We start from the raw sequence: 18,779 nt of genomic DNA, 5'->3' as shown, positions 1-18,779 counted from the left end.
AAACAGTCTTGAAAAACAGACTAATGATATTGATAAGCAATCTGGTTTTAATTTTCACTGACAGACTGAAAGTAGTTAAAACCAACAGGCCCATGGTTTAGGTGATTTAAAAGAAATTAATAAGAAATACATGCTAGGGAAATATTTTAATGGGTACAGGTCATGATAATTATACATTATATTAAGGCTAGCTTCTAAATACCACTTGATTTGGATTTAAAGGATGAGAGTTATTTTCATATGGGTGTATTTTAGGAATCCCTTTAATATCCTGATAGCTGTTATGATGGGGGAGCATTGTGGTTCATAAGGTTAGGATTCTGGGTTGTTGTTCAGCAGGTTCGTGTTCAAGTCCCAGTTGTTGATGTTGGACGGGTGAGTTCCTGTCACATGCTCCAGCTCCTGCCTAGCTAGCAGTTTGAAACTGGATGACCATGAGTATATAAAAGGGTACCACTTTGGTGAACATTTTAATGGGGACAAGAAAGGAGCCCCCACTGGCATTCCCTGGGCAATGGTGATGTCACTGTTCAATTCTTTCAACCTGGAAGCACTTCAGTGTTCCCAACATGACTGTTACGATGATGTAATGGATTTTGTGGGTGACCTTGGAGAATGAGAGGAAAAGATGCTGCTAGCAAACAATCAAACAAGAGCAGAAGGAACCCCCAGTGGCTTAACAGTCAGAGAAAGAAACTTAGGAAGGACCCACCCTGGTCAGGCAGTTAAAGGTGCTGGTCATAAGGTTATACTTTCAGACTTGCAAGATTCTGTTAACACGTAGTCTTACAGTAAAGCAGAATTTATTCATCTAATCACGTTTCCTGTCTAGTTTACCTGATAGGTGAATAATGATGTGGAATTAATTAATTAAAAGGACTTTAATCTGATCCAACCATGTTACAATTATGGGAAAGTAACTATACCTCAAATCAAAATAGAGAGTTCCTACTTTTGATGGAATTCTGCTGACATTTCAAATTATAGTTAATAATGCATTATCAGCTGAACCTAGCAAATAAATAATGGCCAAAGATTCAGTCAGTTAATAGAAGGAAAAAAAAACCCTCCAGTTTTAAGGATGTTTCAGCTTCTAATCATTCAGTGGAAGCCAGTATGTAAAATAAAAATAAAGTATGTTTGTTGTTGTGCTGAAAATAGAAGGAGAAAGAACAGGTAGTCCTTAACTTAATGACAACATTTGAGCCCAAAATTCTGCCGTAGTTGTTAACTGAGTTGTGCTTCATTTTTCATCCTTTTTTTTTTGCCACAGTTGTTGAATGAATGAATGAAGTTGTTAAATGAATCATGCAGTTGTTAAGAGAATCTGGCTAACGCCATTGAGTTTGCTTGTCAGAAACTAGCTGGGAAGGTTACAGATAACGATCACATGACCCAGGACAGTGGAGCTGTCAAAAATACATGCCAATTCCAAAGTGTTGAGTATGTGAGTATGGTGATGCTGCCATGGTCGTAAGTGTGAAAAAAGTCACTTTTTTCAGTGCTGTTGTAGGTTTGAATAGTCACTGTAGTTGTAAGTCAAGGACTACTTGTATTAGATATTTGTCATCTCATAAAGTAATAAAGGTGGAAGAAAAAAAGAATCTAAAATGAGCCATGGTGGTGCTCTAACCATGCTGGTTAGAGTGCAGTACTACAGCTACTTCTGCTGACTGCCGGCTGCCTGCAATTTGGCAGTTCAAATCTCACCAGGCTCAAGGTTGACTCAGCCTTCCATCCTTCCAAGGTGGGTAAAATGAGGACCCAAATTGTTGGGGGCAATATGCTGACTCTGTAAAACCGCTTAGAGAGGGCTGTAAAGCGGTATATAAGTCTAAGTGCTATTGCTATTGCTAAAAAAACCCAAACTTGTAGCTGGTATTTGTGAAATGATACCAAAGGAGGCTTTTGCCTAATCTCTGAGCTAACAACCTTTTGTTCTTTTTTACATTGTGTTTCAGAGATGGTGAGCAAAGTTTAAGTAGATCAATGGTCAATAGCTCCGATAAAATAAGCCGGAAGAGTGGCTCTTCAGTGTTCCAGCATTCTGTAGAAAGATGGAAAATCAATTCCTCCTTGGTGCTGGAAATAAGGTTAGTATCTTAAATAATACAGCATATACTCATTCATATATATAGCTTGCAGCTTTGATGAGACTGGGAAACCTTTTTTACTTAGCCTTGTCCGCTGGATACAAAATTCTAGAAGATGAATAATCATGGGAAAATAAATTTCTCTCGGTCTGCAGTACTGTATGGATTTGTGAAATTGCAGAAGATCTTGACTCTCTTGGGAAAAAGTCATGAAGCAACTTTGACCAGAATGCTAAAAGATGTTAAACTGAAATAGCTTCTTGTATATATAGGTTGTGTCTAATGTTTGCATACATTTAATATTTCAGAGTGATGAAATAGAAATATGAAAGTAAATTATACTGATAATCAATGGTTTGAGATTGATTTTTAGATAGGATTTTTAGCTAGAATTTAACTATATTTAAAACAGGACATATACTATTGATATTTGCTGCACATCAACTTCTTAGGAGCATCTGGTAGCCACTGTTGAAGATTCACCTTTTGGATAAATCTTTGAATTGTCCTTGCAAAGCACTTCTTTCAGAAGTCAGAAAATATACCTTCTTTCTACTATATCTCTCTTATTAACTGCCTCACCCCAAGCTCTTTCTCTTAATTGCCATCAGAAAAACAGTAAAAAGCGGAAGGTACAGTTGAAACCACAAATGTCTCTATAGTTGTGTATTCATGTGACCAAAACTGTTGTGAAGATGGGAAGAGAAATGTCTTTTGGAAATAATCAGGATCACAACTAATGGTGTATTTGATAATTTGGGGTGAACATTTATCTTCTGCTAAACTTCAAAGGAACAGAATATGTTATTAGAGGTATCTAAAAATTACTTGTCTGATGTGAAAGCAAGGGAGAGGATATTTTAAGTTTTTAAAGTTTTCTTTATTCACAATCCTTATAGAATAAATTCCATACTGTTATGGAATGCTAATATAAAGGCTCTATCAATTGCTGATCTGAATATCCTGAGCAACAAGTGAATAGTATATAGCCTTCATAAAAATTAGTGCAGGTAGAGAACTAGAAGATATGGGGAAATCTCTGGATACGCCATCAAATGTAGTTGCATGAACTTCTCCTCCCAAATTAAAATACCTTGCCCTGAGATTGAGAACATGGATTAAACAGTCACAGCATACTTGAACCATATCTTGGAAATAAAGCAACAACAAATAACAGCAGTTAGTAGGGCTGTGTATAACTTTGATAGTACTTCACTTTGATTAAGATTTGAATGAAACACCTCCTTGTAGCTCCTTAAAAAGCAATATGATCTCTCTCTTCTAAAAGAAAATATTAAGTATTTATGTTGCTTTACCTTGATTTGTTTTAGAGCCCCTTTCAGCTTTTTCATGCAATGAAAGTTTTTGAGAAATCCTCCAGGAGAAAGCTGAGACAAATCTTCCCCTGCAGTGCTGTTGAAATTGATTTCAGGCTGGGCAGGTTAAGCACACAATGCAGGCATTCCCTTATTGAGCTCTGGAGCTTTCTGGCCTAGAGCATCCTTGGGCCACTTGCCAGAAACTTTGGTGAGACTGCAGATGAGATACTACTTATCTCCTTCGGGCATGCTGCCGAGAAAAGGCTACTCGGCTTTGACCAGCACATGAGGGAAGAGGGAGGACATGTCTTACACAGTGTTTGAGAAAGATCAAAACAATCTGGAGGGTGTTTTGCCTTTGAGAGCATCATGGAGAAAGCACTGCTTTTCCACACCAGCCTGCTTTAGATATGAAGTATTTTCTAGGCTGGATTGTTTCATTGCATGCCTCTGAATCACCCAATTTGGAGATTCTTTGATGGGTGCTAGGGAAAAACCCTGAGAAGAAATCATCCAAGTTGGTTTGATGAGGTAAATTATGCCATTTCTAGGCATCAGAGAAGTGAAATCACATTGCTTTCATGGTATTAATCACAAAAGTAAAATGTAACTTGATTCCTTTTGGAGAGTTTTGGGTTGGCGGAAGGATGCAGGTGGAAGGATGCAGGCCAAAATTGGTGAAAGAAGGAAAAGTAGGAAGAAGTCTTTATTTGTAGATATAAAATTGTAAATGGCTATTTCTCCATTACTATGCTTAAATTATATGATTTTTTAAATTTAAATTTAATTTTCTACATTATTGAATCATTTGATGTAGGTGCATCTGAAACATTTAAAAATCACATAAAATTGAAACATTGAAATGTCTGTATAACTGACTTCCGGTTGGCACCGCAGGCTTCGTGGACGGTCTCCTTAGACCGTCAGCCCTGTGACTTTGTAAAAGCCGCTTTGACAGCGCAAATCGGCTGTCTGGCAGCTGAAAAACCTCCCCTTTGGGAAAAGAAGGAGAGGAGAGCCGGTGGGCGAGAGTAGATCTCCCCGAAAGTCCTCTGGAATAATTCCAGAGGCGTGGAGGGTGAGAGCTCCCCAGCCAGCCTGCCAAGAAGCTCCGAAGTCGGGACGACTCTGGAAGCAAAGCTAGAAGCCATGACTGATCCTGCTGTCAAAAAATGAGTCTGACTGATTACAAGCGCAGGCAGAGCGGAAACAGGAGAACAAGCATTAAAAGTAACAGAGCTTAGCTCCCGAATTACTTTGTTTCAAACTGAATTTCTTTGAGCTGGAGGCTGAAGATGGCGTCTTTGTTATGGTTTTGAAAGTGAAATCAGAAACGAAAGTGCTTATTGAGAACTTTGTACTGGGAGAGTGGATTAAAGCTGCTGGGAAGTGAGAGCTTGTGGAGAAAAGACAATCTTGCCTGATAAATTAGAGACTATAAATTACAAGTATTTTAAAGTTGTTCAAGGGACTTTGAGGCTTTGAAAAAAAAACAAGATCTTTTTAAAAGAGAAAAAAAAAGATGGCTTCTAAACAAGTTAAGCCAGGAGTTGTTAAAGGAGGGGGAGGTTCTCCAGTTGTGTCAGTGGTGACACAGAAAGCACAACTTCCGGCTGATTCAGAGTCAGGAGGCTGCTTTTAATGACTTCAAAGAATTTATGAAAGAAGCCATGAACAATCAAGCAACAGCAATGAAAGAAGCTATGAATAATCAAGCCACAGCAATGAATAATTTAACAGTACTTGTGGAAGGGAAACTAAAGAAAGTTGAGGAGGATATAAAGTCAATTAAAGAAGTGGTTGCAATAAAGCACGATGAAATAAGAGATGATATTGTTTATACTGTATCAGGACTATCAAAACTTGTTATCCAGCTGGATGAGAAAGTGGAAGAAATTAATGAAGCCAATTTAAATTTGGAAAGCAAAATGGGAGATGTCATGACCAAAACAGAGAAAGTGGATGATGAATTGGTAATGTTACAATACAGGTCCATGGAGTTTGCTTTGAGATTGAGAGGCCTGAAAGAAAACAGCAAAGAAAATTTAAAGGATATTTGTGCTGATGCTATTGCAGAGATAATTAAAGAAAGACCAGAAGATGTGGCAAGCCGAATTGATAAAATCTACAGGGTTAATTCCTGGCTGGCAAGACAAAGACAGCTGCCAAGATATGTGGTGGTTTATTTTACAACCAGGAGGATTAGAAATGACATTTTACAAGCTTCCTACAAGACTAAGGTTCAGGTGGCTGGGCAAGAAGTGGTGGTTTTGAAAGAGATCCCTCCAAAGATGTTGAGAAGTAGAAAAGACTTTGGCTTTTTGGTAAATGAGCTGAGAAATCAACAAGTGGCATACAGATGGGACGTTCCAACTGGTCTAATAGTGACTTACCGTGGAGAAAGATACCGGTTAAACACAGTCTGGAAGGCAAAAGATTTTTATGTCAATGTTTTAAAGGCTGGATACCCACCCTCACCGGGGGTGGGGGGAGGTAGGAAGAAAATGGAGATGATACAACAAGAAAAAGATGGAAAGCAGATACAAACTTATGCTGAAGTTGCAGCTGGAGGAATTATCATGGAAGAAGATTTGGATCTTGGGGGTTTACCCCCAACTTTGGAACCAGCTAAGAAGGGAGAGCTGAAAGCACAACGACTGACCCGATCAACTTATAAAGAACAACAATTAAAAATGCAACAATCTCAAGATTTGTCTCAAGAAGTCCAGAAAACAGGGGGGGGCTAGGCCGAAGAGTAAGGTGGAGGAGGATCTTCAGCTGATGCTCATGCGGCTTCGAAAGGCTAAAGATGGCAACTAAATTCCTATCTTGGAATGTTAATGGCCTAAATTCACCACAAAAAAGAAAGAAAGTATTTCACTACTTGGAACAATTTAATAATGATATTATTTGTCTGCAAGAAACACAGATTATTAGACAAAAAATATTTGATAAATTCAAGATTAGGTACACACTTTGTGGCATCAGCGCCGGAGAAGAAAAATGGGTTAGTCATATATGTAAGGAAAGGATTATCAGCTAATTTAATTGAGGCAGATGATCAAGGAAGATATATTGCAATTGAATTACTAACACAGACTGGAAAAATGCTTTTAATTGGAATATATGCCCCTAATCAGCAACAAGATAAGTTTTATAAATTTTTACATACTAAAATAACACAATGGGATTATAAATCTTTTATATTAATGGGTGACTGGAATGGAGTAATAGACACGCAGAAAGATAAAAAAAGTTTATCAAAGATTTCAATACGTGCAAAATTACCTAAATCTTTTTTCGATATGATGGAAGATATAGAATTGAGAGATATTTGGAGAGAACGCAACGTGGAGGAAAGAGACTTTAGTTTTTTTTCTGATAGACATCAATCCTTCTCTAGGATTGATTTTATACTAACCACAAATGATTTTATTTCTAGGGTGAAGAAGACGAAAATATGTCCAAGAACTCTAACTGATCATAGTCCGGTTTGGGCGGAATTTGAACAGGAGAAGGGAGAAAGGAGGTCTTGGAGATTAAATGAAAATTTATTTAGATATGAAGAAAATGTGAAAGAGCTTAAAAAACAAATGAAAGAATTTTTTGCTATTAATATGAACAAGGGTACCACTATGGAAATGGTTTGGGATGCTAGTAAGGCTTATATGAGGGGTACGTTAATACATATGAATAATAAACATAGACTAAAACAACAAAAGAAGTGGAAAGAGATAGAGGAAGAAATAAAAAAGAAAGAACAATTACATATACTTAATCCAGGAGATAAGAAGGTTAAAGAAACAATAAATATACTACGAGGGCAATTTAATATGTTAATGGCTGATCAGGTGGCAACCAGTTTACAATATGCTAAACATAATACATTTTGTAATGCCAATAAACCAGGTAGGTGGTTGGCCTACATGTTGAGAAAAAAACAGAAATCATGAGTCATTGGTAAGATAGAATTTAGAGGTAAGGAAGTTTACCAACAGAATATGATTAAAAAGGCTTTTTTAGAATTTTATACAAAGTTATATGCTGTGATTCAATACAAGGTATAGATATAGATAGATACTTAAAGGAAGGGAATATTCCTGAATTAACGTTAGAACAGAGGGAAGGATTGAATCAACCAATAACTTCTGAGGAGATCATTGCTGCAATTAAGCAGTTAAAAACAGGGAAAGCTCCGGGAACAGATGGATTAACAGCTGTTTATTATAAGAATTTACAGTTTGAAATGGTAGAACCGCTTAGAGTTCTATTTTGTAAAATTCAATTGGGGGAGGAGTTCCACCTTCTTGGAGAACAGCTTTTGTTTCACTGATTCCGAAGGAAGATCAAAATTGTACTAAACCTGAAAATTTTAGGCCAATTTCACTTTTGAACACTGATTATAAAGTTTTTGCTAAGATATTAGCGAATAGATTAATGCCAGTTATGCAACAAACAATTCATAATGACCAATCAGGTTTTATAAAAGGGAGGCAAATGAAATATAATGTTAGACAAATTATAAATTTATTGGAATATTTGGAAAAGAACAACCATGTCCCTGCAGCGTTCATATTTTTGGATGCAGAGAAAGCATTTGATCGATTGAATTGGCAATTTCTGTTTAAGATAATAGAAAAAATGCATTTTGGGGACTGTTTTATACACTCAATTAGAGCAATATATCAGGAACAAACAGCACAAATAATAGTCAATGGAGGTCTAACAGATGTTTTTAAAATTGAGAAAGGTACAAGGCAGGGTTGTCCTTTGTTGCCATTGTTGTTTATTTTAACTTTAGAAGTTTTGTTGAATAAGTTACGTGACTCTGATAAAATAAAAGGAATTGTAATTAGACAGCAGGATTATAGATTAAGAGCGTTTGCAGATGACCTGGTTGTTACTTTATCTCAACCTATAGAAGTGGCTCCCTATATGTTGGACATATTAGGTCAATATGGTAAAGTATCTGGATTTAAAGTAAATCTAAATAAGACAAAGATGATAATTAAAAATATGTCCATATCTCAAAGAGAAGACTTAGGGAGAATAACGGAGTTTGAAATATTAAAAAAGTTAAGTATCTAGGAGTATATATTGCAGCCTCAAACACGAAATTGTTTAAAAACAATTATGAAGTTCTTTAGCAAAAAGTACAAAAAGAAATGGAAAATTGGAAAAAGCTACAACTATCATTACTGGGAAAGATAGCAGCAATAAAAATGAATGTATTACCTAGGTTTTTATTTTTGTTTCAAATGATACCAGTGCTTAAGAAAGATGGAAATTTGATGGAATGGCAGAAAGGGGTTAATACTTTCATCTGGGGTGAGAAGAAACCAGAGTGAAACTGAAAATTAGACAGGATGAGGTCTTAAAATGCCTAATTTAAGATTGTACTATGAAGCAGCTGCTTTATCACAAATTAGCGACTGGTTTAACTTAACTGAAGAAAGAATGTTAAACATAGAAGGTTATGATTTGTTATATGGATGGCATGCTTATCTGTTATATGAAAAAAAAGTGGATAAAGTGTTTAAAGGTCATATACTTAGAAATGCGTTGTTGAGGGTTTGGAAAAAGTATCAATATAAGCTAAATTATAAGATACCCATATGGGCAAATCCCAGACATGCAATAGAAAATTTAAGTATAGAGCAAAAAACAGAGGTGATTACTTATAAAGAGCTTCTTCTTTTGGAAAGGGGTAAGCTGCAACTGAAATCTTTAGATGTATTAAAAGAAGAAGGGATAATTTATATTTGGTTTCAGTATGGTCCAGCTTCAAGCTAGATGGAGGGAAGATCAAAAAATTGGTGTTATGCAAAATGAGGAAAATCTGGTGAAACAGATTAGAGATCAGAGTCAGATGCATATTAAAAGGTTGTATAATGCTTTATTGGAAATAGATTCAGAAACGGAATTGGTTAAGGATTGTATGATAAAATGGGCACAAAACTTTCAGGAACCAATGATGATGGAAACGTGGGAAAAGATTTGGGTCAGAAATGTTAAATTTATGCAAGCACAAAATTTGAGAGAGAATTTTTATAAAATGTTTTATAGATGGCACTTAGATCCTAAAAAATTATCATGTATGTACTCGAATTTGCAAGCTAAACGTTGGAGATGTGAATGTGATGATGCAACCTATTATCATATATGGTGGACCTGTAAGAAAATCAAGGCATTTTGGATAAAAAATTGGTGGGTGATGCAGAACATTTTGAAAAGAAGGTTGAAATTTACTCCTCAATTGTTTCTACTGGGTATAATGACGGATTGTACAGTATTAGAGACTAAATTGATTTTGAACTTAATATCAGCAGCTAGGCTGTTGGTAGCGCAATACTGGAAGAAGGACTCTTTGCCTACTATTGAAGAGTGGATACTGAAAGTAACGAACTTAGCAGAAATGGCGAAAATCTCAGCGTATTTGAAGATACACAAGAAAGATACGTATCGGAATGGAAAAGATGGATTGATTATATTCAAAATAAGTATCAGACAAGAAAATATCAAATAGCTTATGAATGAACGCTAAGTATTAGAAGTATTATGTTATCTATAGTGGAGTTAAGGTTTCAGTGGGGGGAGTTAGTAGTCTGAGGATAGGTAGGTTAATTTATCTTATGATTGTTAACTGAAATACCTTGTATTTTGCTCTGGGAAGTCGGGGGAGGAGGGTGGGATGAGGGGAGGGAAAGGGTGGAGGGAACATTGGGGGGGAAATTTTTTTTTCTTTCTGTAAAACTTTTTAATAATAATAAAAAAAGAAATGTCTGTATAACTAATATATTTAATTAGTTGCTTTTTGTTTTAATTTTTTGTTAATTCTTATGAAAACCTAATCTTTTTAAAACCAAATTCTCAAAGCAGTCTGTGGAATGGCATATGGCAATTTCAGGGGAACATTATCAATATATTAGATTGAACATAAACCTGCACTGCTCTCTCTCTCTCTCACATACACACACAGAGACACATTTTTAAAACATACGGACCAGATGTTATTTTGTTAAGAGTCCTATTTTGTTTTCAATTGAATAACCACAAAGGCTCTGGCATGATTACTAGAGGTGGGGATTTCCTTTTGTTCTGAAAAAAGGAAACAACAAAAAGTCTTCATGCTAAGTTGAAAAGCATGTGAGCTTTTGTGGTTTTTCAGCATTGCAGGCTCAATTGTGAGATAGGTAGCATTTGTAAGTGGTAAAAAACAACTGCTCCAAGACTTATTTTTCATATGTTAATAGCAAGTGTGGCATATATAGTAGATTATATGGTGGTGTTAGTCACAAAAACCCACATGAGTAGACACAGGACTCCTTAAAATTATTTTGTTCCCCCCAGAAGTGAGGAAAAAGAGGAAGTGACAGACATCTTGAATAGTTCACCAAAGTCTCAATTTTTTTAAATTGTCTAGCACCCTTCCAACACTGGCTGTTATTGGCTTTACTCTTGGGAATAATCTGTCCAGAGCTGACTTTGCTCTTGGGAATAATCTGTACAAAGCCTTTATCCTAACTCCCAGAATATGTTCTCTTTGTATTCTCAAAACTGTTTTTGTTTGATTTTACAAATAATTTCTTCACCCCCAAGGCTCCTGACAAAGTAATGCTAGACTATGCCAGGCAGCATACTGTCCTACCATTGTTTTATCAAGTAAAAATGATGCAAATACTGGCATTTAATGTCTCTGATTGACTTTACATAGACATATGTCTCCATCTTTTTCAGGCATCTAGTGGCTGAGCTGAGGTGGAAAAATGAGGAAAATGTGCAAGATAGTACAATCATGTATTGTCTCTTGTGAAAGTGAGGCATTTATGTAGTTATGCCATTGCGCTCATTATTTTGGCATCACTGCAATGTGTTGTGGATGCTACAAATCTATCCCCCCCTCAACACATAACTAATCATTAAGAATCTCAGTCTCTTCCGTGGCATTGTGCTATTCTACTCAGTGTGGATTTTGGCAACCTGAGGAAATTTTTTGCTGAAATTCACACTATATAACCTTATCTCAGCAACTGGTATTGAAATGGATTTGTGGAATTCTGGGTTGTAGGAATTGTCTGACCTTAGTTTTTCACTTGTACATGTTTCATGACCTACATAGGTAACATCTTCCATCCTATGAATTTGGGAAGTGAAATATGGTTAGTACTGGCATATATAGATGCTTACTCAAGCCTTCAAACCTGAGCTACATACTGTATATTGTCTGCCATTGCAATTCTGCAAGAATACAGGATAACAAAAATTTAATGGTGTCTTACTCATCCTAAATCAGCATTGAGTTTATAGCCTCTCAGGGAGCTGCTTGTTTGAAGAAAATAGTTTTGTCGTTTGTTATGCAATGGAGACATTTTCCTAATTCTCATTTCAACAAGACTTTCCTTTTTTTGAAGTGAGAAAGAATGTAACTTAAGTTCCAAAACAAAAAAGCATAGTATTTTAACATTTAAAAAAGCTCACCTCTGTAACAGTCTATACATTTTATACATTTTGTTTATATTTATTAGCTTCCAGGCATGGCCAGGATTAATGTAGAAAACAATATTAGATTCACATTTCCATGCTAAGAAGTGGTTTAACCAATGGATTGTATGATGTGGAATGTAATTCAATTGTAGCAATATTGTAAACCATTCTCTATATTGTCTCATGTTAAATATTAAGGGCCATTGTTTATACAGATTAGCCCAAATTTAGTTAAACCGTCAGCCTCAGTTTTAAAGAGATGGTCCAGATAGAAACGGGTTCGCACATTTATTGTTTGTGATTTGTTCTATTTAATGAAGTGATTTCATTTGTTAGAAAATGATCAATAAAGTCTCTAAAAAGTAAAGTTTTTCCTTACAAAGTTGCCTCATAGGATAAATAAAGTAAAGAGGAGTTAGTTATAGCAGTAGCCATTTGTTTGGTGAAATCAATAACTCCTGGGAGAATATAAACACAAATCTTTAATGTTCATTCCTCATAATAATTTAATTGCAACTATGGAATGTGTGAACTTTTTTAAAAGCGGGGTTTGTGAAGATTGGTTTGGACCATCTGTCTTCTTGACACTCGGAGATCTGAACAACTACTGAGCTACGTCGTCGTTTGCATTTTTGAAGTGAGAAATCAATATTTTTTAAAAAACCAAGTTCATATTAAGTTATGTATTAATCAGTCAATCAAAGTCATGTCTTTTTAAAAGGAACAAGCTTGAGGGATATTTTTTAAAAGGAATGATTTTTTTTCTTATTGATAAAGTGGATAAATTGAGTGAAGAAAGTTGAATGCAAGCAGTTCAAAATCGCCATGTCTCAGAGTCTCAACTGGATATCATTATACCCAGTGATAATTTCCTTGGCTGCTTATTGCCAGACCTTCCCTGATTTTATTTTTTAAAAATATTTTAAAATAATAATAATAGGAATAATGGCACAATACCTCTAGCACCATGAAACAAAAATATTTGCCTATCCCAAGTCCTTGGGAAGCACTCGGTGAGTGGAAAAAATGCAAATCCAGTCTAAACAGGTGGCTATGTTAGCAACTATAATGACAGGAAGCTACCATACTTCCTGAAATGCTTCTAGACTCATCCATGTTCCATTAGCAGTTTTTAGAAAGCTCATATAAAGGTGTGTGCTCTGCTTTCTTTGAAAATAGGCAAAGCAAACTGATGACTAAAAGGAGCGGAGTAACTGCATCGTTTTGTCTTCTTAAAAGTGTGTGGTTTATAACTAGCCATAGCTACTAAGCAACCATTTTATAAGAGTATCCGTATGCCAAATATGCCCATTGAACCAAAGACCCAATACTTCTGTTCAATGCCTATCAATATAACATTAGGTTAGTTCTGCCAGATCAGTCCAAATCGTGGCCTAATGTTTTATTTCTTGGATGCTTTATTCAAAATGAAACATGGAGTCATATGCCTTCCCTGCTACTGTTTCTTTGAACAGGTATTTAGAAGTGCTTATATGTTGCTGCAATCCAGAAATAACACTGCACTCTCCATGGCAGACACTAAGACCTCTCTGTCATAAATTTATCCATAACTCTAGGCCACAAGTGACTCAAAGGGCATTTTAGCAGCAAAACACAGATTTTTAGTAGTATAATCTTTCATTTTTTTGTCAAATAAAAAATGACAATTTTTTGTCATTTTTTGAAAATGAAAATAAAACTGAAAATAAATGACCTTAACGTTCACTACTAAGCTATCTCTTGGCACGCCTGTTTTCTTTTTTTGTTCAGTCTCCACCCCCAAAATCTGCCTTAGCAATAGCAATAGCACTTAGACTTATATACCACTTCATAGTGCTTTTACAGCCCTCTCTAAGCAGTTTACAGAATCAGCATATTGCCCCCAACAATCTGGGCCCTCATTTTACCCACCTCGGAAGGTTGACTGAGTTAACCTCATTCTGCAAAAGAGTAACATAACATCATATCAGTGTAGCCTTAGAGGCTGATTGATTGATTGATAGACTAATTCTTGGTAAAATCAAATCCTGACTTTCATGACCTAGTTCAGTATTCTGATTTCATTAAGGTAGTTAAATACTTTCAGTGTTTTTTTTCCAAGCTGTATTTCTCTGTAGAGACTTATAGTACAGTAGACTCCATGCTTTTATCACAGAAAAGAATTTTAAGACAGGCTGTAAATAAATATTTAATACTTTCACACATGTCTTGCCCAATTGTTTTGACACAAAGTATGTTGTAAATTGTCAAGTTTATAATTCTAATCTAGCTAAAATTAGACTTTCTAATTAGGTTAGTATCTATTTGTCTGCATTCCCAAAAATGTGTTACTGTTAATGATTGATAAAGCCAAACTAGTATTAAAGAGTGAAAAGGCCTTCTAGAAAATTTATATTCTTAGATGTGTGGGATATAATATTTGCTGAGAGCTTTCTCTGGCAACTTGGTTTCTATTTATTAAACGTCTAAAATATATTAATATACTTTTTCCATAAAAACTGTTCTAGGGTGCTAACAAAAATACAGTTGCAATTACACAATTATTAATATACACAGTGTAATGTACTTAATAAAAGAATTTATGAGATGTCTGAGTTCAAATTTTCACTTGGCAATGAAATTCATAAAAACACCTTGAACTAGTCAGTCTTTCTTCTACCTCAACTTACCACACAGAATTGTGTAACATAGCAAGGAACAACCAAACCATGCTTTTCACCTTGAACGATAATACAAAGGAAAAGGTGGAACAATATGGTAGAACCAGTGATTAGAGTGCTAAATATTAGACTTGTGATGTCCAGGTTCAAGATCATCTTCAGCTATGGGAGCTCATAGGGTGACTTTGAACTATCTTTCAGCCCAACATAACTTACATTGTTGCTGTGGAGAAAACTGAGCAAGGGATTCTGTTCTATGCCACCATGAATCCTTGGAGAAAATAATGACTTGCTTAAAGTAAGTAGTGTAATGTTCAGTTGCGGGCATCACATGTTATGGACTTTAATTAGACTTTGTAGACCATTTTCCAGTTAGAGAAGGTTGCTTTAAGCCTGAATTTGGTTTCAAAAGCTGTCTCTAAGCAGCCTATCTGATGGCAAAAACAGCTTGTTCTTTCCCTAACTGCTTTTTCAACAGAGGGGGGGGGGGAAAGAGGCAATTAAAAAGGTGTTGCTTTGCCTGCTTTTGATTTCAACCTCATCTGCTCTTGAGTGACTAGAGGCATGTAGCCCATAATGGCACATACTCATGGGCACAGGAGTACTACAGAAAAAAGGAATCTTCATTCCCAATACAATTGTTTGACTCAGCATAATGCAGCTACCTGTTTTAAGTTCCCAGAAACGGAGAATTCATTATAATTCACTGCATTGTCCTTTTGCAACTATTAGTGCAGTTAGATCGGTTGCTTATTTTATTCTTTAATGCAGTTTTTGCATTTTGCCAACCTAGGTATATTAGACTTAAAAGCTTTTAAAACCGTTTGGATGCAAATTACATTAAGGATAAAATATCATTAAGGATAAAAAAATTTTAAAAAATGGCAGAGCAGTGAAACTGTATGGAAATGAAACATTTGCCTTACTTTATTATCTTTTATCACGAGCTCTAGGCACTTTAGGTTTTAATATTTTTCATTTTGCTTCATTGCTTCGTTATTCTGAAACACACATTTCCTTGTTTTGAAACTGTTTTAGTTGTATATTGAGGACATAGAAAATATTTTTCTTCCCACATTTAGCAATATTTAAGTTTCATGTATATGTGTGTATACGAATATACCTCACTGAAATAATTTTCAGTTAGAATCTAAGATATTATTCTTCTGACTTAAAGCACTGAATATGGATACTTGGGATTTTTTAATGGCATTATTTCTTATGTGTCTCTCTGTATGGAAATCTATCCTTTTTTCCAGTTCATTTGTTGTTTTAAAGTCTGTAAATCTTCAATTGTCATTTACTAAGAAAAGAGCTCTGCTAGAGGAAATGAAAGACCTGTCTAGTCACATATCCTATTTCTCTTATGATCAACCAGATCCCCAAATGAATCTTGTAAGCAGAATATGATATAGGGGCCAGTTGCTGTTCTTTAACAGCTGGTAGGCACAACTGAAGGAAACATGAGGTTATTATGACTAAATGTTTTTAATTATCCATTTAATTTGACTTACTTCCTTTTTGTTCTCTAAGTCAGGAATCTCCAATCTTGGCAATTTTAACGTCAACTCCCAGAATTCCTCAGCCATCCATACAAATCGTTAAGTTGCCAAGGTCAAAGACTCCCCACTGTAAATTGTTAGCCATTATCACGTGGTCATTTATTTATTGTCTTTACTAATTTTTTCACAACTCACCTTTTGTAGAATGAGTATATACTTTAACTTCCAGAAATCTGAGCGATAGCCATGTTGTCTGAGAAATCCCGGGAGAGGAAACACCATAAGATTGGAGCGTGGTCGGCTGCCATAAAACCTAAACTAGGTTTCATATGTGTTTTTTTTTTTAATTTTAAAGGAAAACATCCATTCACAACCTACACACATGCATGAAACATTCCTATCTTCATGTGTGACATTGCCCCAACTCTCTTGCATCAACATCTGCAGATGCAATCTTTACTTCTCCAGAACAGAAAAAACTATTGAATATGTCCTGCTACTAAAAGGTTGCCCATTCCTTACATAAGATAAACAGTAAGCCATTGGAGATGATAGCTTTGAAACTCAAGTATGAGGTTAATTACTAAAAGGCTACAGGTAGGAAAGGAATAACTGTCAAGTTAGACAGATCTTTCTAAAAGATGGCACATAAGATGGCACATTTATCAGGTAGGCAGGTTGTTTGCAGTGCTTGAAGAGATAACGCATCTTAAACAGCCTCCTGGGGCACATAACTGTCTGAAAGGCCTGCCCTCATGGAAATCTAAGGCCATTTTTGTGTGTGTGTACCTAAAAGTAATCAAGGAACTGTTCCTCAGGTTGTTTTACCCTTCAGAGGTCCTTGAAAGAGGTTAGTTCCTGCACATATTTATCTATCATCTTGGTCTGAGCATGCGCCAGAAATTTACTTATATGGATCAGTAATATACTGAGGAGCATATTGGAAAACACAATTTTGTATTCAATGCTAAGTTATAGCAATTTTTTTTTAAAAAAGAAAAGCTTTATAATGGGATGCCTAGAAATATTTGATACATGGTAGAAAGGGGACCATCAACTTGCCTGAATTCATGAAGGAATACTGCCTTTCAGAGTACTAACTGGGATAGTTTAAGCAATGAACCAACATAACGCAGTTTCCAGTGTTCCTTCTGTAGGCAGTTATGAGTAGAGCTAGGATTCAAACTGGCAGATTGTCTTCAATTTATCACCACAATTGCGCCCAAAATTTCTGTTACTAAGTGAGACAGTTGTTAGGTGAATTTTGCCCTGTTTTATGACTTTTCTTGCCACAATTGTTAAGTGAATCACTGCAGTTGTTAACATGATTGTGAAGTGAATCTGGCTTCCCCATTGACTTTGCTTGTCAGAAGGCGGCAAAAGATGATCACATGACCCCAGGAGACTGCGACCATCATAAATATGAATTAATTGCCAAGCATCTGAATTTTGATAATGTGACCATGGGGATATTGCAGTGGTCATAATCTCTTGAATCCTTTCTACCCAAAGCTCTTTCCATAGTTTTAGATTGCTCTCATACAGAGGTGCGGGTTTTTTTCTTAAGAAATAAGAGTTGGACTGCCTGTGGCTTTAGTATTTTAAATGCATAAAGGTCAAGTTTCTGAGTTGAGTTTATCTCCTGCTGCCTTTAGAGACACACTTGTGCTGAAGGTACTTGAAAGGAACTGCATCTATGTGAAACAATAATATTTATTTATTTATTTATTTATTTATTCATTCATTCATTCATTCATTCATTCAATTTATATGCCGCCCCTCTCCGAAGACCCAGGGCAGCTCACAATACACTCAAAAAATTACTATAAAAACACTTAAAAATTAAAAACATTAAAGACATTAAAACCCATTCACATCATTCATGGCCGGATCTCTTCAGATCGCAAAGTGAGATCAACGGCCCCAGGCCTGCCGGAAATTACTATTGCTCTGCAATTACTTTTGGAACAGTCTTACAGAAAATTGCTATCTTCCCCTCTTGAATTAATGTGCGAATCTATGCTTAGCTATCAATTTTGGTACTTTTCTGGATATTTATTTATTTATTTATTTATTTATTTATTTATTTATTTATTTATTTATTTATTTATTTATTTATTTATTTAACTTATACACCGCCCTTCTCCCCAGGGGGACTCAGGGCGGGGGACAGCCAAACTTAAAACACATATAGTACAAAAGTTAAGAAAAAACTAAAATAAATTAAATCATCGGCATTTCCAATTTAAAATACCAGATCTGCAAAATCGAAAAGTTCCCAATTTAAAACCCAGAATCAATAAAATTGAAAATTTAAAAACCCCATTAAAACCATTTAAGCTAGGCCAGCTTGTTGGAATAAATAAGTCTTCAGGGCCTTTCGGAAAGCGCGGAGGTCCGGGATCAGTCGTATTCCAGGAGGTAGCTCATTCCACAGATTGGGTGCCCCCACAGAGAAGGCTCTCCCCCTGGGGGCCGCCAGCCGACATTGCTTGGCCGACGGCACCCTGAGGAGGCCCTCTCTGTGCGAGCGTACTGGCCGGTGGGAGGTTATTGGTAGCAGCAGGCGGTCTCGCAGGTATCCCGGCCCTATGCCATGGAGCGCTTTAAAGATGAGAACCAACACCTTGACGCGCACCCGGAAGACCACTGGGAGCCAGTGCAGCTCGCGCAGGAGAGGTGTTACCTGGGAGCGCCCTGTGGCTCCCATAATCACCTGCG

The 18,779-nt window shown here is 36.1% G+C and overlaps 1 protein-coding gene across 2 annotated transcripts in view; it reads left to right on the top strand.

Moving 5' to 3' along the window:
* Nucleotides 1–18,779, top strand: part of ST8SIA4 (ST8 alpha-N-acetyl-neuraminide alpha-2,8-sialyltransferase 4) — a 97,122-nt gene that overhangs the window by 11,748 nt on the left and 66,595 nt on the right. For both annotated transcript variants that reach the window (XM_034440740.3, XM_034440741.3), the window contains exon 2: nt 1,962–2,093. In XM_034440740.3, coding sequence (XP_034296631.1) covers nt 1,962–2,093 — 132 coding nt within the window. The remainder of the gene's footprint in view (nt 1–1,961; nt 2,094–18,779) is intronic.

This window comes from Pantherophis guttatus, chromosome 2 (assembly GCF_059756535.1).
Source record: "Pantherophis guttatus breed Tessera chromosome 2, ASM5975653v1, whole genome shotgun sequence".
NCBI classification, from domain to species: domain Eukaryota; kingdom Metazoa; phylum Chordata; class Lepidosauria; order Squamata; family Colubridae; genus Pantherophis; species Pantherophis guttatus.
This window is presented reverse-complemented; position numbering and strand designations above follow the sequence as displayed.